The sequence below is a fragment of the Diaporthe amygdali genome (genome assembly GCF_026229845.1).
Source record: "Diaporthe amygdali strain CAA958 chromosome Unknown NODE_1_length_4327563_cov_65_473760, whole genome shotgun sequence".
NCBI lineage: Eukaryota > Fungi > Ascomycota > Sordariomycetes > Diaporthales > Diaporthaceae > Diaporthe > Diaporthe amygdali.
Genome location: NW_026517021.1, coordinates 3,141,654 through 3,163,668, shown reverse-complemented (window position 1 = coordinate 3,163,668; position 22,015 = coordinate 3,141,654). Strand labels below are relative to the sequence as shown.

The 22,015-nt window shown below is 56.6% G+C and overlaps 6 protein-coding genes across 6 annotated transcripts; 1 reads left to right on the top strand and 5 right to left on the bottom strand.

Moving 5' to 3' along the window:
* Positions 1–606: 606 nt before the first annotated feature.
* J7T55_006519 (3 exoribonuclease family protein) lies at positions 607–1,621 on the bottom strand (the record flags this gene model as incomplete). Its single annotated transcript, XM_053145198.1, has 4 exons — positions 607–1,120; positions 1,181–1,327; positions 1,398–1,518; positions 1,588–1,621. The coding sequence occupies 4 exons, from the start codon at positions 1,619–1,621 to the stop codon at positions 607–609; spliced, it is 816 nt and encodes a 271-aa protein (XP_053001283.1).
* Positions 1,622–2,828: 1,207 nt separating this feature from the next.
* On the bottom strand, positions 2,829–5,570 carry J7T55_006518 (PSP1 domain-containing protein; the record flags this gene model as incomplete). Its single annotated transcript, XM_053145187.1, has 3 exons — positions 2,829–3,408; positions 3,461–4,136; positions 4,193–5,570. The coding sequence occupies 3 exons, from the start codon at positions 5,568–5,570 to the stop codon at positions 2,829–2,831; spliced, it is 2,634 nt and encodes an 877-aa protein (XP_053001282.1).
* Positions 5,571–11,172: 5,602 nt separating this feature from the next.
* On the bottom strand, positions 11,173–12,201 carry J7T55_006517 (HIRA-interacting protein 5; the record flags this gene model as incomplete). Its single annotated transcript, XM_053145176.1, has 2 exons — positions 11,173–11,325; positions 11,398–12,201. The coding sequence occupies 2 exons, from the start codon at positions 12,199–12,201 to the stop codon at positions 11,173–11,175; spliced, it is 957 nt and encodes a 318-aa protein (XP_053001281.1).
* Positions 12,202–13,707: 1,506 nt separating this feature from the next.
* On the bottom strand, positions 13,708–14,484 carry J7T55_006515 (uncharacterized protein; the record flags this gene model as incomplete). The annotated part of the gene is made up of 1 exon (XM_053145156.1): positions 13,708–14,484. One exon carries the CDS (start codon positions 14,482–14,484, stop codon positions 13,708–13,710), a length of 777 nt encoding a protein of 258 aa, XP_053001280.1.
* A 1,643-nt stretch (positions 14,485–16,127) lies between these two features.
* Positions 16,128–18,803, bottom strand: J7T55_006514 (uncharacterized protein; the record flags this gene model as incomplete). The annotated part of the gene is made up of 4 exons (XM_053145145.1): positions 16,128–16,364; positions 17,341–18,194; positions 18,348–18,368; positions 18,431–18,803. The coding sequence occupies 4 exons, from the start codon at positions 18,801–18,803 to the stop codon at positions 16,128–16,130; spliced, it is 1,485 nt and encodes a 494-aa protein (XP_053001279.1).
* A 1,692-nt stretch (positions 18,804–20,495) lies between these two features.
* J7T55_006513 (uncharacterized protein) lies at positions 20,496–21,897 on the top strand (the record flags this gene model as incomplete). Its single annotated transcript, XM_053145134.1, has 2 exons — positions 20,496–20,792; positions 20,971–21,897. 2 exons carry the CDS (start codon positions 20,496–20,498, stop codon positions 21,895–21,897), a joined length of 1,224 nt encoding a protein of 407 aa, XP_053001278.1.
* Positions 21,898–22,015: the final 118 nt, after the last annotated feature.

Here is a 22,015-nt window from a genome sequence, read left to right as displayed (position 1 = left end):
TTGCAGTCGGGTGGTCGGAGAGGTTGAAAAGAAGATTTTCCCAGATGCACACTCCTGAATTTCGTGTGGGTTGAGCCGCCGAGCTCTGGTTGGTCCAAATTGAGCGGATGCCCCACTTGCAAGATCACGTGGACCTGAGCCGTGCGAACTGGGTACGTACCCCTGGTACCCCTGGACCTCTCCGGGAGACGGCTTGGCCTTGCCCAGGGTATTGATGCGCGAGCCTCCTCGACCGCAGCAAAATAGTCTGACCTATACAACAAGAACCATGTGAGTCCCTACGTGGAATGAATAGGGTCTCATATAATATTCCGGCACGGTGAGATTCAATCGGATATCCAGGCTGGCATACTGGACATGGTTGCTCGACACTCAGTGGCGCTCTCGATTGGCCGAAATACATTTGTAGTGACTGCTTCACGTTGATGCATTGATGAATATTGCAATGATCTTTTATTGATCTCAGAAATCTGCTACTGTTTCAAATAATCCTCTACTTGATCAAAGGAGGTCTTCAAAGCCATGCTGGTTGCAGCTTGTACGTGATCAGCAAATCCTCGTCGCATCTTGCACATCCAGGACCTCCCATTCTCTCACTTCCCGCTTTCAAACATCAGCCAGATCGTCCACAATCTTTCCAAAGGCGCCGGCCTGGCTCTTGGCCAACTCGCCCCATGTCGATCCGCTCTCATTAATGGCCTCGGTGCTCTTGCGGTACATGTCGACCGCCATCTTGCCCGTCTCGCTCAATCCCTGCTTGTCCGGCGTCAACAGGCGACTCTTCTCGTCGTTGCTGCTGGACGAGACAATGATACAGTCCATAATGTTCTCCCCATGCTGCCGGCCATAAAGCAAGAGTTGCTGCACGCTGGCAATGTCCTTCTTCCACAGCTCGCGTGGCAGGCCAAGCTCGGTGTTGTCTTGCGAGGCCTTGGAGTTGGCCCGATTATGGACGGTGATGAGCTCGTGGCAGCTTTGGAAAATTTCCTGACCAGCCTTGAACAGGGGATTTCCTTCACGGGAAGCGAATGTCTGTGGCTGGGGTTTGGTTTTGGAATTGGGTCTGTTGTCGCCGTAGGCTTCCTTGACCAGCTTGCTGTATTTCTCTCCCGCTGCGGCCCTGGAAATCATGGTCAGCATTTGTCTCAGCGATACATACCGTGGATTATACCCAGCTCACAATTCGTTGTTGCATGAAGTGATTAGATTTTGGATCTCAGCCTGCTTCGATTGGAGCTTCTTCGTGAACTCGTCCGCAAATTGGCGCTTTTCAGTCCTCTCCTTCTCGTTGAACCTGTTCTGCCAAGCAACCCAGCCCGAGAGCTGCCTTCTCGCGCACGCATGAGGGTCAGCCCCTGATGATCTCAGAAAAGGGATCGCAGTGATGGAGTACTCACTCCGTTGTCTGAGAGGAATGTCTGTCGCCGAGGTTATCGACATGGGTGGTTGACACTCGTGTCTTCTTTCTCGGTCGGTCCTCGGGAGATCCCCAAGGATCATTGTCGAGCAAACCTACAGCTGTGGCCAATTTAGTTTGAATTGGACTCAGGATTCGCAATTTGGTGATGAGAAAACTGTTGAACATACCATTGGCCTTCCTCTTTGTTGCTTTGGGTGGCATCTTTGGCGAACGGCTACTGAAAAGGGCTCAGCTCTGTGAACGAAGTCAAGCGGCTGACGTTCGCAGTGCAGACTTGAGTCTTGGACAGTTTGAAAACAGAGACCAAAATCATCAATGGGATTGCCAAAAGTTTGCTTGAACTTTGCTCCAGTACCGAGGTGGGCAGATGCCTACGGGTTGCCTGGCTCGTCAGTCACCTGCCAGTTGCCGTTCTTCCCCGGTTTAAGAAGTAACATCCTCCAGAGAGTAATGGCCACAAGAGGCAGGCGCGGAGAACCACCAAGACATTGCTGCTTTGGTGGGTATGAACCACCCATATTGTGTCACAATCGCAATTTGATCACCAATGAGGTTCATATTGAATGCATTTATGGTCACAAAGTCAACAGTCCGCAAGACGCACCCTGCCCACAGGGAGGACTCGCTGACGGTGGACTGCCTCAGAGTCTGGCATCACATCCTCGTCGCGTGGTTGAGTACCGGTGGCAACTTCATGTAGATAGCGCATGTTCTCTGGGGTATCGAACACCTATGGTTCCAATTTATTGCAAATAATCCACGACTAGCCAAATCATATTTATTCTTCCAACAATGGACAAAACCAACGCCACCGGCCGGGTGAGAGATGGGAGGGTGGGTGCTCGAACAATAGAGCGAGTGTACAAGATGCTTCTTCCCAGAGCCGAATACGTGCGTCCTGTCCGAGTCAAACCGAAAATAATCAGAAACGAAGAAAACAAAACCAGATATCCTTTTGGGAGTCGCCGGATTAAAAACTACGGTGCTCATGACAGCTCCTACCCCTCTGTCTATCAACCATCGCCCTTTTTTAACACATTTGTCTTTCCAGCCATGCCGAGAATATCCGTGAATGAAGAGCTTGCGAGAGATTAAATGTCAATCCCCTCCCGGTCTGTAAAATGAAAGGAAGAAAAAGAAACAACATCTTTCCTCTTCATGAAAAGCAGATGGCCCGCCAACGCCTAACGTGAATGACAACCCTCTCTAGACAGTCTGGCATGTCATTTTCTCGTCAAAAGAAGAGCAGCATCGCCTTTACTTGCCCTATTGTGTTTGTCTGAAACTCAAAATCCGTTGTTTGCAATCAAGTCTGAGATTGGTCCGCCTCTGGCAGTTGTGATGGGTCAGAGGCAGGGGGTGGGGGTTCTCGTCTTTCCGCTGGGGCTTGTCTCTCAGCGGCTGTTTCCTAACGGCTGTTGAGAGAGAGGCTCTGGAATGATCCGGCCCAGTCGTTTTGGGTGGTCAAAGGAGAAACCGGCTGGTCATGCTGCTGCGCCCCGCTCTGGGGTGGCGGGAATGCCCGAGAGCGCAGCTGATAGTCACCGCCGGGAAAGGTCGTGGGGTATGAATCCATTGAGGATGTAGCTGTGGGGGTATAGGAGGTCGGTCGAGGCACATTTGCGAAGGAGCTGTTGTAGTTGTACGGGTAGCTTGGTTGAGTGAAAGGAGCGGCGGCCCGTTCGTTCCCAAACGGTGAAGTTAGAGCTGGTTGAAAAGGTCGGCCCGAGGACGAGGAGCTGGGGAAAGTGGACTGATCCTGCTGCTGGTTCTGGCGACGATCAGAGGAGCCACCTCTGCCAACACCAACGGCCCCGGGGCCAATGCCGCTTGGGGTTTGCAGACCCAGGGAAGGGCTGGCGAAAGAAGCTGGGTTGATGGCGGACATCCAAATTCTAGTCTTGTAGATCTTGAAGAGGTCGGTCACAAGAGAGTTGAAATTGATGTAAGAGTCGGCGAAGTAGTAGAAGGTCAATTTCTTCCAGTCCCTGCATACATGTCAGTAGGCGGCCTTGTTGAAAAGACTTGAGAGATACTCACATTTGAAACTCGGCATCGAGAATCTCCATGTTCAGGCCGTGGTCCTTAACCTTCGACTGGCAAACACGCTTCGCCTTCGCCTCGCTACCCTCCTTATCTCGCAGAGCCTGGATCTCGTGGGGCTGAGCGTGGCGCTTAATGAGCTTGGGCTTGAGTTCACCGGCGTTCGGTTCTTGCATGTGATGCTGACTCGGTGGACCCATCCCTCCTACAGCGCCCCCATGCATGCCGTTAGAAGCTGCCATCAAGCCGGCGCCCGCTCCGTCTTGAGCCACTGCAGCGTTCTGGGAGAACATCATAAGCCACTTGTAATGCTCCTCGGCGTAGAGCTCCTTGAGCTCCTTGGCTGAGCCCCAATCGACATTGTCTCTCGCAACGGTGCCCAGGTCAGTCCCTCGGTCAGCCTCAACTATGACCAGGTCGCCCGGTTTCACTGTGAGACCAGTGCCCTCCTGTATGTAGAAGACATCCGCTCGATTACATTTGAAGAGAACAATGTGAAGCTTTTGAGCGTGTCGTGGCTGAGGCATGCCGTATAACGCTCGGTGTGGAGAAGGGGGCCTATTCGAAAACGGAGCCTGTAATCCATAAGGCGACGGGTACATGTTTGAATAGGCCGACTGCATAAGCGCCTGCTGGCTACTGTTGATTCCGGATGGACCAGTAAAGTAAGCACCTGGTACAATGTGTTAGCATATCGTGCTTGATCTTGACATGTGCGTTGCAGCTTACCGGCATTGCCCGCATTCAACAGAGAGTTCTCGTATTGTCCGACAGCAAAGTCCTGACCTTCCTGAGAACCTGGATCCTGCGCATGAACGTGATCGCCAATGGAACCAATGGATGGCTGCCGGGTTGGGATTTCAGCAAAAGAATGGCGTCTGCTCTGTGGAATGTCTGCCAAGCCACCGAACCCAAGAGAACTCGACCACAGAGCCTTCTTTACGTTCTCCAACGGGCGGTTCTCTAGAGAGAATGAAGACCGGAAAGGACCAGAGCCAAACTCGCTCATTCTCCGACCGAAAGCCCTCTTGCCTGCCAGGTCGGAAAGTTCTCCCGACTCGTCGAGGTCCACAGCATAGTCAGAGTTCTCCTCCGGTACTGGGTCGTGCAGACCATAGCCATTCCCAATACCACCAAACCCAGTCGATGCTCTGGGTCTCATGCGGTTGGCAGCGGCATGGTATTGTTGTTGACGCAACATTGCGTTCTCCCGCGTGAGCATCTCAATCGTTTTGGCCTCTGCCGATTGGGCTTGCCCTTGCGCTGCTTCTACACTCCCAGTTTCGTCATCCTCAACCTCTTTTACCTTCCCAAGCATTCCACCCTCATTCGACATCTCACTGAGCATGCTAGGCCTCGATGGTCGGTGCTGAAGGCCGGAATGAGGGATTCCCCGGTTGCGAGAACCCAAGATAGCGGAAGATCCCATCATGGCGTTTGGTGTTTCCGGGTCAAGCTGGCCGACAGAATATGACTGCGAGCGGTAGTTTTTCGGGGTCGGGTGGATGGGAATCGCGAATGGTATCTGAGAATTTGGTCCAGATTCCCTCGGCGCGGGAGATGTCTGGTGCGGCCCGCCGTCAGGGCCAAGTAATGAAGTACTAGTCGGAAGAGAGTTGGGTGATGGCAACACCTCAGCAAGGCGAGCCGGCGGTTCCTTCCTGTCGCTGTTCCAAATGCCTGTTCCCCAGGTGAATGTGTTGGAACCGATTTGGGGCCGTCCTATGCCTGTAGCTGAGGTTGGGTGGGGGCCCCAGGCCGCGGCACCAGACTCGGCAGAGGGGGTGCTCGGATGCGAAGCTGTGGGCGACATGGAGCTGCTCGCAAATGACCCCTTCCTCGGGCGAATTCCTGCCTGCGACGCTTCGGTCAACCAAGAAGTTCGGCGGACTGGTTTCTGTTGCTGGAAAGATGATAGGTGATCTTGACGATGTGCATCGGCTTCGTCGTCTGAACTGGCAACCGCTTCAGAGATTGAGTCAGGCGTTGCTCGGCGGACGTTGAGCTTGTCCAACAAGATGGCTTGACTGCTTGGAGCGACGCCTGGTGGCAGACTACCTTGACCAGGCTTGTTCTGCTGGCCAGACTTGGTGATGCTTGAGCTCATCGTCTATGGTTCAAAATATTAAAAATGAAGTAAAAGCGGCAAGAACCGAACATTGAACAGCGTGGAGGCGGATGGTGCACGCCAAATAGTTGGACCGCTCTAGTATGGCGACAGCCAATTGAGGGGTCCGGCGAAGCTCACGATGAGCGAGATGGGACCAGGAAGCTCAGATACACCCAGGGGCCGACTGAAAACCCAAGGGCCTGAGAACGGTGAAGATGAAGATGACCAGGCCGGCGGCAGCAGATGGCAGAACTGGAGTTGTTTCGTTAGCAAATTATTCGAGAACAAGGTACGTGGTATTTGAACGGGTTGTCGCATAGCTCTGCAGTCAGGAGCGGGGGGGTTGGGGTGATGGGTGCAGAGGCAACGAGGACACACGTACTGTCTGCGGCAGGATAAGAGCTACGGCGAGGGCGACAAATTCTGGATCTCTGGTCTAATGCCCCGAATGAGAAGTGGAAGAATCAATGATTAGGCTCATAGAATTGTTGTGACAGGTGTTGACTCGAGGCCAGACAATAGGAACCCGCCGGAGTCGGCCCACAATGCCAACCAGAGGGTGAAATGCGACGGGCGATGGCGACAGGTATGTAGTGAGAAAGACAGGAAGCGATCGTCGTGTCGAGGTGTCTAGGTGTAGGTGCAAAGTGCCGTTATGGGGGGAGGGGATGGGGCAGGGCTGCAGCTCTATCAGGGTGGGTTGTTTCTTCAGAAGATGCTCATCGAAAGTGAGTGGAGGGCGTTCGCATCTCGAATGACGATCCTCGCGCGGGTGTGTCTTTTTCCCAGGGGCCGATTTGCGACGATGATCTATGCGCCCATCTTTGAGGTCTTCCTTCCTTTGTGTCTTTGCCTTGGCGCGCCCAAAGGGTGGTTCAACTGGGTGATGCCCAAGCTCACTGCGTATGTCTTTTACTGCAGGGCTGGCGATCAGGTTGTCAGGTGGAAGGGAGGAGGAAGTTGGGAGCTGGGAGCTTCAGATTGCGAGTTGGGAGTTGAAGGAGGGAAGACGTGGATGGGGTGTGGATCGAGGACGGACAGGACGAGGATGAAAGATGTGTGAGTGAGTGTGTGTGTGCGCGTGTGTGTGTGGAAGTCAAGTCCAGTCCAGTCCAGTCGAGCTGCTTGGCCTGCACCTGCAACTGCGGAGGGACCTGCGGAGGAGAGCAAGGCATTCGGAAGGCAACCTTGGGAAAGGTTAAAAAGGCACCACCTCCAACCCAACCCAACCCGGACCTGAACCAACCTGAACCTGAACGTGCCCAGGTGAACCTGAGGCCCAGGTGCTTGCTCGCTGGTTCGCCCGCCCGCTAGAGTGTGCTCCAGTACCCCCCAAGTGCCTTGCCCGCCTTCCCCCCGCCTGCCCGTCTGCCCGTCTGCAGCGGCGCACAAGTGCAGAATTGGGCGGGGCTTTCGCTTCGTGTGAGTGAGGGGCCCCCTACTAGCCTAGCCGTTGCAGGCCGCGAGGTGACTGGTCAGGCTGGGCTGGTGGCCGGCAGGGGACTTGTGGAGAACTGGCGCGTGCCCTCGTCTGGACTTGAGAGCCCGCCAGCCCGCCCAGCCAGCCCGCCCAGGAGCCCCGGAGCCCCCCCTCTCAATGGATGGGTGTCAATGCTCCCCTGCAAGGGTCGCAAAGCTGGTTGGGAGATCCAAAACTAGCCATTTTTTGCCAGGCACGAAGCGCAGCTCACTCTAATAGTCTAGTCTCCTCTACTGTACTCCTATTCCATCTAATTCATGGACGGCAAGGAGACGCGAGACTCGGTACTTGTTGGAGGAAGCATCCTGCATCTTGCACACTTTTGCTTCTTGCACACACGAGGCACAAGACATAAGGAGACTGACTGTACATATGTCTATACGTACCTGGTGCATTTATTTGGTGAGAGCCATGTCGTGGTACGTGCTACACAGTATATTATTGTACATACATACATATATACATACATGCATACATACATACACACACACACACACACACACACACACATCATATCATGCCATGCCCATGCCCATGCCATCTGCGCCAAAATTGACGGAGCATGAGACGGGCTACCTTTCGGTTGAGGCTGAAATTGGTAAAAAGAAAGAGGAGCTCATCGCATGGGTGTCTGCCTCTCTTCTGCCGCAACGGGCGGCAGTCGATGCTGTGTCGGGGGTGCTATGGCTATGTCGTAGCATGCTTACTCCCTACTCCCTAGACCAGCCGCTCCTACGACAGCGTTCATCCTTCCATCCAGCGAAGGGAAAAAAATTGTCTTGGATATTGTCGCCGCCGACTTTGGGCCGTTGGCCGGTCGTCTGGTATCTACGGAGTACCGTGGCATCTGACGGCATCTGACCACAATCGACAGTGGGAAGACAGTAAGGTAGACTATGTCTATGTATCAAATGGCACTGGCACTGGCACTGGCACTGGCACTGGCCGGCACTACTGTACCATGTAGGACTCTCCCAGGGTGTCGCGGGCCAGTCCAGATGCTCCATTATGCATTGCATTGCATCGCATCGTCGCCTTCCTCCGCCTCTGCTACCCCGTTCCTCCACTCGGTCTGTTCTTCCTGCGGTCCATTGCAGTAGTGGCTGGTCTGGAGCTGCAGGTGCTCGTGCTTCTGCTCAAGGTCCTGCCCCTGCGGTCCCTCACCAGTCAGCCCATTTATTATTCAACAAACCCCCGGGCCCGCGACCAAATCTCCGCTGCGTCAGCCCTCGCAGCTCGCATCTCGTGTCTTCCTGGCATGAACTCGTTGCGTGCAAGACCAGCATAGATGCAGGCCCCCAAGCAGCAGCCGGGGCTCTGGTCGCCCTTCGGAGCGGAGCACAGCGCAGCACAGTGGGCGAGAGTACGGCACGGTACGATCCAATACGATACGATACAATACATTGCAATACAATACAATACTACACAGCGCAGCACCGCACAAAGCAAAGCAAAGGAGGCCAAGCTTCCAGGGCCCCCCTGGGACCAAGCTGAGAGACTCGGAATTGTGACCAGGGGCCTTGCATGCGCCCAATCACGCGCGGCTTCCCCGCAATTTACTTAGCATGATCCCGTCTAGCGGCGATCGTCGATCCAGCCTGCCACTGCCAGTCCCCAGCCAGCAGCAAGGGCAGCCACCAAAATCCCAACCGCTGCATGCCAATGGCCCGTGGCAGACGGTACAGTCGAATCGCCTCCTGCTACGCTGCTCTATCACAGCTCTCACCACTCACCACTCACCACCACCTCCTTTTCTTCCGTTCGCCGCATCAGCAGCAGTCGGACCCGAGAAGGCCGGGGTACCACATGCGGCCTATGCATAATGAAAACGACAGGAGACAAGCACCCACCGGTCCACTGACGCTTGGTAGACGCGTGGCGACGATCTCCAGTTCATTCTGACGATGGGTTGCGAGTAGACAGGCCTAGTCCACCGACCGACTGCCTTCCCGCCTTGCCTGCTTTGCCCCCTCCTCCTCCTCCTCACCTTGACCTCCTGCAGCATCAGACGACCAGGTACCTAGGTATGTGCGAGCCGCTTTTCTAGGTCGCCAGTCGGTCGGTCCTCTCTCACTCGCTCGCTCGCTCGCGTGCCACCTCCAGGCTCGTCTGAGCTCGGGAGCCAGGCGTGCCAGGGCACCGTTGAGCGTTGCGCATCGATAGGAGCCGCTCTGGACCTCGCCCTAGTCTCTGCGCTAGACACATGAGGCACTGGAAGCGCACATCCAGCCCAAGGGGTCTGGGTCGTTCTTGAAAACTCTTGTTTTGGCAAGTGGCATTGTCAGCTGAGAGGTGCTATGATTGACGCACAAGTGATGATCAGCGCAGCATATTACATCGGGGCCCGATGCAGCAGAGGTCCAGGATGGGTCCGGAAGCTCCAACTCAATCGCAAGCATGCTTGACGGGCCTCGAAGCGGGGTAGGGACCCTGGCGGAAAGTCAATCAATCCACGATGCCATCAGCTGGTTTCCCGCGGATGCCACTGTTGCCCTTGACCTTGGTCTTTTGTCCTAGGCATGCCGTGACATGGTACCTCTCCCTCAAAGAGCCGACGCCAGCCAGCTAAGCGAAGCGGAGCCACTTCTCGACGGACTCACTCAGCTCCAGCTCTTTGGCACTTATGGCAACGTTTTAGCTCACCGAACCTGCTCCAGAGGCGAACGCCAGATCTCTCAACACGCGTTTCCAAAACGCAGCACGGGCCGGCCACTGCGACCCGAGCTGAGAGACGGCTGCTGACGAGCCGGTTGCCTTTCATGCATAAGCTTGAGCCCTATGGACTGTGCCTAGCTGTGGCCCGAAACAAGGACTGCAGAGGCGCCCGCCGACGACGTTACCAGACTGTAGGAATCTGGCACAGGCATCGAACTACCGTTCCAGCTGGGATCCAAGTCCCACGATCCGTTCAAACCCCGGATTCGTCGCACAGACATGCTGGGGTCGGGCCTGCAATGAGGCCTTCGCTCTCCTGTCCCCGGTCCTGGGGGTTGACGCCCTAGGCTCGACCGGAGAGGGCTTGGCGTGATCAGCTGCAAAGCAAACTCCCCAACCATGACATCTCCTGTGCGCTTTTGACTGGCTCCGATACTGGGAGCATAGCATCGCGGCTCTCGCAGGGCCGATGTGGCTGTCGATCACGTACTATGCTATGAAACACACATACATGTACGGCGGCGGCATCGCTGTATGTAGGTCTTTGATGCCGGTCTAAATCACCCTGCGTAGGACGACAACGGTCGGAGTTTAGCACTGGCGCTGTTGCGCGCCCTGAGAGTGTATCACAAGACAGGGCCTTTGCTCTCGTCTGCTGGGCGGCGCCACCAGGCCAATCGCAAGTGGTGGTGATACAAGCCGTGTCACCCTATCCTGCGCGCCGGAGTAGACAGTAGATCAAACTACGACGCTTTCACGACGTGTCCCGTAGGAGACGGACAGAGCAATTGGAGCCTTACGAGCAGGAGATCATGAGACAGGGGGTTTGAGACCAAGAGTCCATCCTGGAAAAGATCACGAGAGGACCACGCCCATTCGCATCTTTCACGATGGGGGAACCTCAATTGTCGAGTTTAAGTTTCAATGCGATGGCAGACTCCTTGTTTCTGGCCTACATTATGAAACGCCAAAACCCCTTCACACAATTGTTTCCATCGGGCACCGGATCGTAGCCCAGACCAGCCAGTCGCACACAAAGCAGTCTATCATACAGGCCCGGCAGAGCAATCTGAACAAGTTTGCTGCGAGACGGATGACTGCTACGTGCTTTGGGGGTCGCATCGGTACAGTATCCTTCACAAAATCTAGACCAGCTGTCTTGGATGGAAGGTTAGCAGTCGTTCTGTGTGCGATACTGCCATCCAGAACACGTATTTGGTCACGCGGGAAAACCCGCAAGCCAGCGCCTGATGCGGCAGCCAGAAAACATTTTAAGGCTCGGAAAGACTGCCCAGTCTCGTCTATTACAGTCGCCAGTATTATATCTTGGTGTCATCTCGTGTTTCAGGGCCCATCCCAACAGCCCTACCTTAATTTTACAAGGGTACACATATAGGAGAGGCACAGGTAGAAAGCAAGAGAGATGGGCGAGCGTGCAGGCAAGGGTTCCAGCCTTTGGCGGTCTCAAGGAGCATGGTCGATGGACCCCGCGCCGGGTGACGTGGGAGGCACGGCGCCCTTCTGCTGCCGGAGCTTCTCCTCGAACTTTGCGAACTCCTTCGCGGCTATCTCCTCCTCCTCGTCCATGACCTGGGTGACGCCCTTGACCTCCTCAATCTAGAAGGGCAGTTAGCATGGTTGCCTGTGCGTAAAAATGGGGGAGGGGACAGCCCCCGGGGTACTACTGACATAGTGCATCAACATGCCCTCGATGCCGTTCTTGAGCGTGACCGTGCTCGAATCGCACGTCCGGCACGCGCCCCGCAGCTTCAGCAGGACGTGGCCATCCTCGAAGCCCCGGAACTCGATGTCGCCGCCGTCCTCCTGGATGGCCGGGCGGATCCGCGTCTCCAGGAGCTCCTTGATCATGCCAACGACCTCGTCGTCATTCTCGTCGTATGCGAGGCTGTCGACCTCGCCCTCGCCCGCGGCCTCCTGGCCGTCCTGCGCCGATTCCTTCTTCTCGACGATGTTGACGATGCTCTGGCCGCCCGTGATGGCCTCAGTTGTCAGCGCGAAGATCTCCGGCTTGATGTGCGCCCAGTTCGCGTCCTCCTCTTTGGTGACGGTGATGAAGTCGGCGCCGTAGAACACGGCCTTCACGCCGTCGACGTTCATGAGCTGGGCGGCCAGCGGGGAGGAGTAGGGCGGCGCGATGGTGCTGCGCGGGTTCAGGTACTCGATGAAGGGGGTGTTGATGTTTTCGGGGAGGATGCGTTGGTTTGGGAGGAACTTGAGGGCGTCCGGGTTCGGCGTGGGCTCGACCTGGATGAAAATGGTCCGCCGGCCGATGGTGGTCCGCACGCCGGGCAGTGAGGACCTCGCCGTTGGGAGCTGTGGGCGTTGTCCGGCGGCGAAGGGTGGATGTGTCGAGCCGATGCTGTGGAATCGCATCTGGGAGAGCCGGCCAATGCTCGGGCCAGAGCGAGTCTGTGACGGCCGTGCCGCTGATAATAGACGGCCTGACGGCCTGCTTATCCTCCTGAGAATCATCTTGAAAAAACTCTGGTTCGTAGGTGGGTTGAAAAATGTAGGAGAGTGGGAGCAGCAGCGGCTGCGAGAGTGATGTTTAAAAGCGTCACCGTGCTGACAAAATGCGCGAGAATTATTTGCCCCGAAGACCCTGCGTCATTGCTTGGCCCGGGCTGCCCGCGTTTTGGTGGGGCCTACAGCATTGGTAGCAAATCTGGGCGCTGCGATTTTCCGAGTTTCCCCAGATTTCTGAGTGCCCAGGTGCGTGGGCAGTGTGCAGGTACTTGTGGGGGGGAGGGGATCCCTGCTAAAAATGGCGGTCCTGCAAGTCAAATTTCAAGAGCAGCTGCGCCCCTCCGTCCTCATTGAGAACAAACGCCATCGAAAGACTCCCACTCGACCAACCTGCTCTTCACCTGCACACTGCCACCTGCAAACTACCGTCTGTGTTGCCGATCCTGCTTTTCAGTTGCAGTCGCAGCCATGTCAGTAGACGTCCAGGGACCCCCGAGCGACCCAGATGGCGACGCGCCTCCGAACGACAAGAGCGCGGAGCAGACTACGGTAGAACACGCGGAAGCTCAGCCCGACGCGACAACAGAGACAACAGAAAAAACAGAAACAACAGAAATAACAGAGGAATCACCACCGCCCAAGCCTCAGCCCAAGATCTGTGGGATTTGTGAGAAACAAGAAGCGAAATACAAGTGCCCTCGCTGTTCCATTCCTTAGTAAGGCCAGCCCATGAACGATCAACCCGACCTGCCCAGTCCTTGCTGCTAACCAGCCTCAAGCTGCTCGGTCGCCTGCTTCCGCCCCCACAAAGAGAACCACCCACCGGTCGAGCCTCAACCTGCACAAGCACCCTCCAAGCCGGCCCAACAGGACACCAACGAAGACAGCAGACCCAATAAACGCAAGACCCACCCCTTCAACATTCTGGACGATTCGCCCGAGCTGGCGCAGCTCTTCAAGAGATACCCAAGCCTCCCAGCGAAGCTGACCAACATCCACGTCGCGACGCTGCCGCCCCAGGAGGAGCAGCCAGGCCGCGGCGGGCTTCCCTGGAACCTGCAGCAGGCCCCTGGCTACCAGTCTAAGAAACCGAAGTGGACGCATGACCTAGGTCTGCGCCGTGGCAAGGAGGCTCTGCGCAAGGCGAGGACCGACCCCGGCGAGGACGGCGATGCTGTGAGGGAATATTGCGAGCTGGTCCTGCACCTGCTGTCCAAGCAGGAGGCTGTGGGCGGCGTCACGGACCTGGTGAGGGAGCAGGTCATGAAGCAAGATGTCCAGCTCATTGAGAAACTGATCGAGGCGGAGTCTAAATGGACTTGATTCGCAAAGTGCAAGACCTCGTGCTTCGACCGCCCAGTTCCATGCTTGATCAACATTGGTGAAGGTTTGGCGGAGACCGTCACGCGCTCAATGGATATCAAGAAGTTGACTACAGGCGTGGGGGTTCATTATTGTATGTGTATTATGCATCTCGCCACCCGCATACACCCCTTCTATTACATCCGCCAACTAATGCAGTAGTTTCGAGAAGACGCCGGATTTCCGATGATTCAACCCTACTGAGCTCCCGTTCAGCGCGACGTCGCAGCGAGCTCGGCCATTCTTCGTCACCTCGTCAGCCTCGGGAGGAGAATCGCCACCGAGTCTCAGTCTGAGCACAGAAAGCGGGCTCATCCGTTTCAACAACTGCAGCCTCCGTGGTTTTGGCTCCGTCGAATCTACCTGCGTCCAGTCTGGAGGACAACGCTCCTTAGCGTCACCCGATCGCACCCTCTCGGGCTCGCTGATACATTCCTCCAACACCATGGTGTATTTACCAGCTTGCTCCGGCCTGCCATGATTCTGCCTGACGCATTGCTGGCTCCGCGTCGCTCGAATGGTTGCAGTGCGCTGGGATGGCGCATTGGGTTGCCTGGGGACGTGGATATACGTGCCGCTGGAGTCCGTCGAGTCGTGGGGCGAGGAATCAGCAGCCGGCTTCGTCCGGAAGACCCATCTTGTTGATGTCTTTGGGCCTGCGAGCTGAGAGGATCTCTTGCCGCCCTGAGGTAGCGCGGTATTTTGGCTGCGCACGTCATGTGTGCGCCGAGCCTTGGACAAGTCGGAATCCGAGTCTTGTGGCCTCTTTCCCAGCTGCAAGTCTTCGAGTTGCCGCTCTGCTATGACGATGTTGAGGCGCCTGCTCAGATCGATTGGGTCGAGGGGTTGGGATTTCTTGTTTGGGGCTCTCTGGCCCTTCAACCTGGAGGCTCTCATGCCTGTTGGTCTAATTTGCGTATGTAACATGTCGCGTGTGGTTGTGTGCGAGTATGAGAGTGTGAGAGTGGGTCTGGTTATGCGTGCGTGCGTGCAAGAGAGAGAGAGAGAGGGAGAGGATATCTGTGCCCGTCAATGCTGTGCTGGGTTGGACGGCGTCGTTGACAGACGGCAGGTGGGCAGCACAAAGAAATGGGCAGAGCGTTCACATGCAACAACAGCTAATGACTACTGTGTGGGCGGGAAAGCAAGGAAACAAACAAGCCAATGCAGAAATGCCACGGGCGGGGGACTACTAGCTATTCAAAGGAAAACAGGATCGAAGCAAGGGATGCGGCTAAATGCGATCAGATGCCCGCGCATGCAAAAGGCGCGGGTCCGGTGACCTCGTCGAGTTTTGAAAAGAAGGGGGACCTCGGACTTGGGCATCTGGGGGGACTGGGGGGTAGGGGGGGAGGGGGAGGGGGGGTCAACACTACGGGACTTGCCAGAATGCAGTATGGCCTGGTGTGGGAATATGCTACCTACCCCATAGTTTGGCAGGTAGGCTCACGAATCGCAAAACAAACCGGCCGAATGCAGCCTTTGTGTGCGTTACCCGTACCACGGTATGGTATGCTAATGGTATGGTCATGGCATGCGGGAGGCGTCAGGCCCAGAGGGTGCCATCAACATCATGGGCAGCAATTGCTCTTGTTTTCCTGACCGCTTCGGTTCGTTGTTGCATGAGAAACCCTCTCCTCCCTTCCAATCTTCTGCTGCTGGCCCTGCTTCTGCACTGTTTCGGCATTGTCTAGTTCGGCTGGATGCGCGGTGATGTCGCGCTGCTTTGGCGAAAAGGCTCAATGGGGCACAAGTACGGGGTAAAAGACGGGGTGGGAATGGGTGCTTTGGGGCGGGCCCTCCTGCATCCCCAGGACCAGAACCCCATAACCCCCATCCGTGAGAGGCTCTGATCGACAACGGCTGGGGCATGGGGCGCCTGCAGGTTGCAGGGTTGCAAGCAGAGTGGCGTAATGGGGCATGCCACTCACACACTCGCTCTGCTCTTTGGTTGTCAGGTTGTCTGGTTGTCTGGGGGGTGGCCCTCCTCCCTCCCCAACCCGATCCAAATCCTGGATAGGATCGCCGCCAACACCTGTCAAACGGCTAGCCTAATTTGCCCACCTGGCTGACTGGCCACTGGCCTGGCAATGGCCGCTGACATGCACCTCACCCACCCCATCTGGTCTGATTTCCCTCGTGCCCCGCGTGACGGCGCTTGCTTTTTTCTTTTCTGGACGAGGGGAGGAGCCGCCCGTCTTTTGTGTAGCCAAGCCCAGCCGAGCCGGCACTCCAGCCCTGCTTCACCATGGGGTGTGGCACGCACGACAACCCGCAGTCCGATATTGCTGTCTCAGAGGGTGATGTGCTGCCCACGCCGGAAAGAGAGAAGGGGGGGAAAAACACGCGGAACGGCCTTTTCACGCCATCCTTTGTCCACCTATTGGGCGCGTCTTGGCGTTTCCCTCGTTTACGAGAACCCTCGAGCCCCCGTTGGCCCCTAGGAAATCTCTCCGGGCAAGGCTAGTGGTAAAGTGACCAGTCCGTTCGGGCCTCGACCTCGAGTGTCTTGCCCCGGACCCGGACCCAGCTTTCTCAACTGAGTCCTGCCTGTGCACTGTCAGACCAGCTCAATTCTTGGTGAGCTTCTCCGTCTTCACCTCCTGCCGTCCGATATGTGACTCCCCGGTAGTGTCTGGGAGCTCGACGACCCCGGGCATCAAAGTGTCTCGATGCCTTCCGAAACCGCCCTGAGCCTCAAACCATCCAGTGGTAGTGTCGTGGAGGGCAAGGTGGACACGCGGCAGGACCTGCAGAGGTACCCTGGACAGCACGAGGGCATCGCCGGATGGAGAGCCGGGCGACACCTGTCAACCTTGCCGAGAGCAGGACTGGAATCTTGACTATTGTGCATCGTGGTGCTGGTCTTCCCGTTCCTGGGACCACCCACCACCACGTGTGACTTGGCGCAGAGATCTTCGGACAGGTCTCTTGGACATGCCGGATCTATCGCCTCCCCTGACAGCCATCACTTGCCGTGACCGCGGTGCGAGGCAAGGGCCTCCGAGCCATTCATTGTTTTCAGCAGCAGGGCGTGAAGGACACACCTCCACGCCAGTTTGCAAGTTGACGCCGCGGTATCAGCCTCCTTCTTAGCTCTGTCGTTGCGCCCACAGAAAATGATTAGATCAAGAGAAGGGAACCGGACGTCAGTGGTTAGCACGGTGATGAGCTAGACAGGGCCCCCAAAGTTGAGCTCCGCTGATCTGCGGCACTTGGACGTGTTGTGCTCGTATTGAAGCCAGGCAAGCCCATAGCGGACAGTTTCACTTTGCTCTCATACCGCAGTCTAGCTGGAGGTACTCGGGGTCTGCGTGCCAGCAGAGCCATAGGACTGTCTGACTTGGTTAGGACGGGGGCTGAGAGACGGACGGGCACAAGGATGAATTGGACGCGCGTGAACGGCTGGGTATGAGTAGACGGAAACTTTTGATACTAATTATTTTGGACTTGAACATGTCTTGCATATTAATAAGTAAAATCCCAGTCACTTGTACGTAATCGGCTTGATCCTACGTGTCCATACGCTCTAGAGAAAAATAATATTCCAGCTGTATTTGCAATTGATATTCATGCAAATTTTTCTTTTTCAAGTCTCCATGATATGAAGTCCTCAATTCTAGTGATCTTGTGCCTTGCCGTCCACGTGCTACTTAAATTGCGAACAGCTGAGACATGGCACTGGTATCTGGTTTCAATATGGTATTACATATCGAGACATTACTAATATATACATCCATTCCCTCGTGCTCCGTCTACCTATCAATTTGCCCACCTGCGTACTAAGGTCGCATTCTTCTCGTTGCCCTGGATCCAGTCGTCCACGACAACCGCAATCTCCAGGTTGTTGAGCTCCAAGTGCATGAAGTGGCCGTTCCCATGGATGCCCCGATCAGCCAGCCGGATCCACTCCGGGTTGCCGCCGGTCTGCTTTAGGTACTGGATGGTGCAGTGATCGTAGGTGATGTGCACCGACGCCTCGCTGGTGATGAGCAGGTACTTGACGGCGCTGATCTTGGGCAGCTGGCGCGCGGGCTCGGCCTGGAGGTGGCACGAGCGGTGGGCCAGCGTGTCGTTCCCAACCTCGACCTGGACCAGCTCCGACGGGTCCGAAACGGCCGGCTCGTAGTCGATGGGCACGTCGGTGAGGCCCCAGGCGCGCGTGACGGTGCCGGACAGGGACCCGGTGCTGGGGAAGAAGAATGGGGTGGTGGATGACTCGAAGTTGATGTTGCCCGCCACGTAGTCCCCACAGTCGTTGGACATGAGAATCGGGTATATGGCCCCGGCGGAGTGGGAGATGAGGTAGGACGGCCCGATGATAGACAGGAGCTCGCAGCCCGACTCTCTCATGACGTTTTCCACCGAAGTGGAGTTCGTGGAATAAGGGAGCACGGCCCTCTGGAATTGCTCAAAGTAGGGGTCGCCTCGCAGGCCGGTACCGGGGAACTGAGTGTGCAGCACGGCCTGTGGGTAGAGGTCCGGGAAGTGCTGGGGGCCAGAAAAGGATTTCTCTGTGTTTTCGGCCGTCGTGCCGGCTGACATGGGGAAGCTGTCCAGGTCTGTCTGGGTGCTGCGCCCGACTGAGGCCTGGTCGACGATATAGACCTGATAGCCCTGCTCAACGAAGTACGAGGCTAATCATCCTGTCAGCATACAAGTCCATCCCCTGTCGTATGGCAGTCGCCAGAAGTCGTTCAAGCCGGCCTGCAAGTCTGCACCCCAAAATCTCAGCCTTTGAGCCCTGCACGATGCTCACAAAGACGGTATCTTGTGAGCAATAGACTCACAGGGCGACCCACTCGACTCCCCTAAGGAGCGCGCCAGATCGTGTCGATCCGGAAAAATCAGGAAAGTTATGAGATAGACGAACCAAGACCCTTCCTGTTGTCCGGCGTATTCAGCCAGGAAACTCCGCTCGTCCCACCGCCGTGGAAAAAGACCACCGGCTTCGGCTGAGTGACAGCATTCGGCGTCAGCTTTTCGACATACAGCTGACCTGTGGTGCGGTTTCCACTGGCATCCTGAATATATCGGCCGCCGACATAGAAAATATCCCTCGCGTAGGCAACCTGGTTCGAGCTGCACCTGGGGCTGAGGGCCAAGACGCCCGTGCAGTCGACTGTGGAGTTTTGCGAGCGAAAAGTGAGGCGAGAGTGCTGCTGCCCCGCGGCGGCTGCGAGCGAGCTTCCCAGGAGCAAGACCAGGGCCGAGCTGAGGAGAGAAACGAGAGAGTGGTGAGCCATGGCGATCGACTCTGGAGAGGTTGATGCCCCCAAGCCGCAGGTCTCAGGATGTTGAGCGTGCGAGAACCTGGGCGGCTGGGATTAGCGGCTGATGCAGCGAGTTTTGGCAGTTGGATCCCTGGGATCTGACGACGTCCTCATATTTGGGAGGACCCAGTCGCTGATAAGTCTAGGTGTGGCGATCCTGTTGGCGAACCCATCGTCCCCATCCGCCGCCGGTTTTGCCCCTATAGCGGTCCGCCCCCCTTCGATATTTTCGGAGATGAGCCGTGCTAGGCGCCCCCCGGGCAAAGCCTTGAAGTGGGGGTCCATCGGATCCGGCTCGGAGCAGGCAGCCGGACACGGCTCGCAGGCACAGTCTTCTGGGTGGCCCGATCCCTTGGTGAAAAGATTAGCCCATCCCCCAAGAACGAGGCACCGGTGTGTTGCTGGCCCTTGAGATCATCGCGAGTCTGCCAGAGACAAAAGATCAGGAAAAGCAGCTACCGACACTCGGAGATGCTGTCCGCGGGGAGTATCCACACTCGCCTCGGCTTGCTTTCCTCAAAGACCACGAGTCACCCACTTTTACCCGCGGCTGGACCACGCTGATGGGGGAGATTCAACACTCTCTCCTCGACGGTCGGCGACGTGGGAATCATGCTCCTTATTTAAAAGTACGTATGGGCAAAAGAAGTAGCAGAAGCCGGCGGTTCTGGCGTCAGCGGGTCGAAAAGGTCCGGGATCGACCTCAGCCTGGACTCGACCCTCGCGGTCGCCATGCGGCTTGTTCCAGCCTCTACCCAGCTGGCTGGCAGCCGAGCTCGCCGCTGTCAAGCACGGTTAAAATTGCAATCTCCACTGCCGGCCACTTCCCGGTCACTCTAAATGAGTCGACGGCAAAACACATACGCTTCCGCAGGGATTTTCCAAACGTCCGGGCGTGGAACTCTGCCCAGCGCACTACTGCACTACCGCACTACGCCACACCCGTCCCCGTGGCCTTGGGATGCAGTCTCGTGGGGTGACCTCCTGCAGGATATCATCCTGTGTCCCGTGGGATGATCTGGCTTAATGTTCGTCGGAGAGTTGTCTTGTTGTCACGACAACTACTCCGTGTGCGCGGGTGGATCGATCGTCCTCGATCGTCTTGTATCCACGCAAGGTCTCTTGATCTTCCTACGTAAAGTTTGACCACCCCTGCGAGCTGTATCGCAAGATTGCAAGGTCTGCCACCGTCTGGCCGCCCTACGATGAACCAGAAACCTGGCATTGTGGAGCCCCAAGGCTCGGAAGCTGGAGGCGCAATCCTCGACAGTCTCCAGTCCTGGTCCAACTATGATACTTTCCGGATATTGAGTTAGCAAGGCGACATACCGTTCTTTATGCGCCCATCGAGCCACCCAGGCGGATCTTGAAACGGGTTCATCTACTGCAAGCTAGAGAGGCAAAATGTTTGAGTTTCCTTCCCGTCGGGACATGTCCCATATGTGTCCAAGGTGTCCTCTCACACGAGAACGAACCCGAGGCTGACTACCTGCCGCAAACGACCCTGCTACCCAAGCCATCGGGCTCTGATCATAATAATAGACGTTGGGCGCTCCTCCGACAATAGAAATACTTAAAATCGTGGGCTCCCGAGAGATCCATCTTTCCCGCATTGTTCCCACCTTGGCACCCACCCTCCAAAAAGTCGACTGCTCAGATTTCGCCATGAGCAACAGCTCCGCCATACTGGGCAAACCACCGAACAATGAGGATGACTTCTTTATCGTTCGTGGTATTTTCCGGTCTGTCGGGCTCTTCAGTGCAAATGCTAGCAGGGGATGGATAACGGTACCGAGCGAGCCCGCGGGCTACCAGTACGAGACGAAGCAGCCGGGAATCATCGCGGGCATGGTCATCGTTATACTGCTCATATCCGTTGTGACGGCCACAAGACTCGCATTACGATATTACAGTACAAAAATGGTATTTGGCTCGGATGACTGGGTTATTTTAGTTGCCGCTGTAAGTCATGCCCAGAGTGCTACCCATTGTGTTACCTGGCTGTGGGCCGAGGACTATATGTGCATAAATATATTATCCTGCCTATGCTATCGTCCATGGAATGCCAGGAATAGGAACACAATGTCACGTCTGGCTAGGATGATGATAGGGAATAAGGCTGACCTCCCCTGGCTCGCAGTCCATCGCTGTCACGTACCCGATACTGCAGATACTCATGGTCGTTCAAGGCGGAGCAGGGCATCACGTGTGGGAGGTGACCTATGCAGAATACAACGTCTACGCATACTACGGGCGGATCTGCCAGATCCTTTTCTACATCGCCGTCGGCTTGATCAAGATCTCCATCACGCTCTTCATCCGGCGCATCGTCGACTGCATCTCGCGCTTCTGGACGATAGTGACCGACGTCTTCCTCGCCGTCGAGGTCGCCTACGTGCTGCTGGCCGTCTTCTGGCAGGTCCTCCTCTGCCGGCCCCCGCGTGCCAGCTGGGACAGGTGGTACAGCGGCAGCCTGGCGCAGCCGGCCTCGTGCCTCGACAACACGCTGTCGGTGCGGACGCTGCGCGTCACGCACCTCGCCCTCGGGGTGCTGCTCCTGCTGACGCCCGTCGTCATCCTGTGGAACGTGCGGATGCGCTGGCAGAAGAAGGCGCGCCTGTTCCTGATCTGGGCGGCCGGCGCCCTGAGCGTCATCGGCGGCCTGCTGCAGCAGCTGCAGTCCATCTCCAAGGACTCGACGTGGAGCTACACGGACATCCTGGTCTGGACCTGCATGGACCTCTGCATGGGCACCATCACCGCCTCGCTGCCCGTCATGGACGGGTGGCTGTTCGGCTCCTGGGGCGGCACCGTCGCCGACAGCAGCACCGCGGCCGCCCAGGCGAGCGGCGGCACCGCGGCGAGCAGCGCCTTCAGGAGGGCCGCCGTGTCCAGGACGGGCTCGGAGGAGGGCTTCATCCGTGTGGACCATGAAGTAGAGCTGACGTACACGCCGACCAAGGTCAGCAACCCCTTCGACAGCGACGCGGCGTTCTCGAAGCATGCCGGTCCCAACGCGGACACGGAGGCGTGGGATCGTCAGAACGCACCTCCTGCCCGCAGCTAGTGCAGGGCATCGGCTAGAGTCCTCACTCTTCCTCTTCCGCCTTATGCTGTGGGTCATCAATGTACATAAAATGGAATAGATATACAGCACACGATATATGATGTACGACACCTTCCGT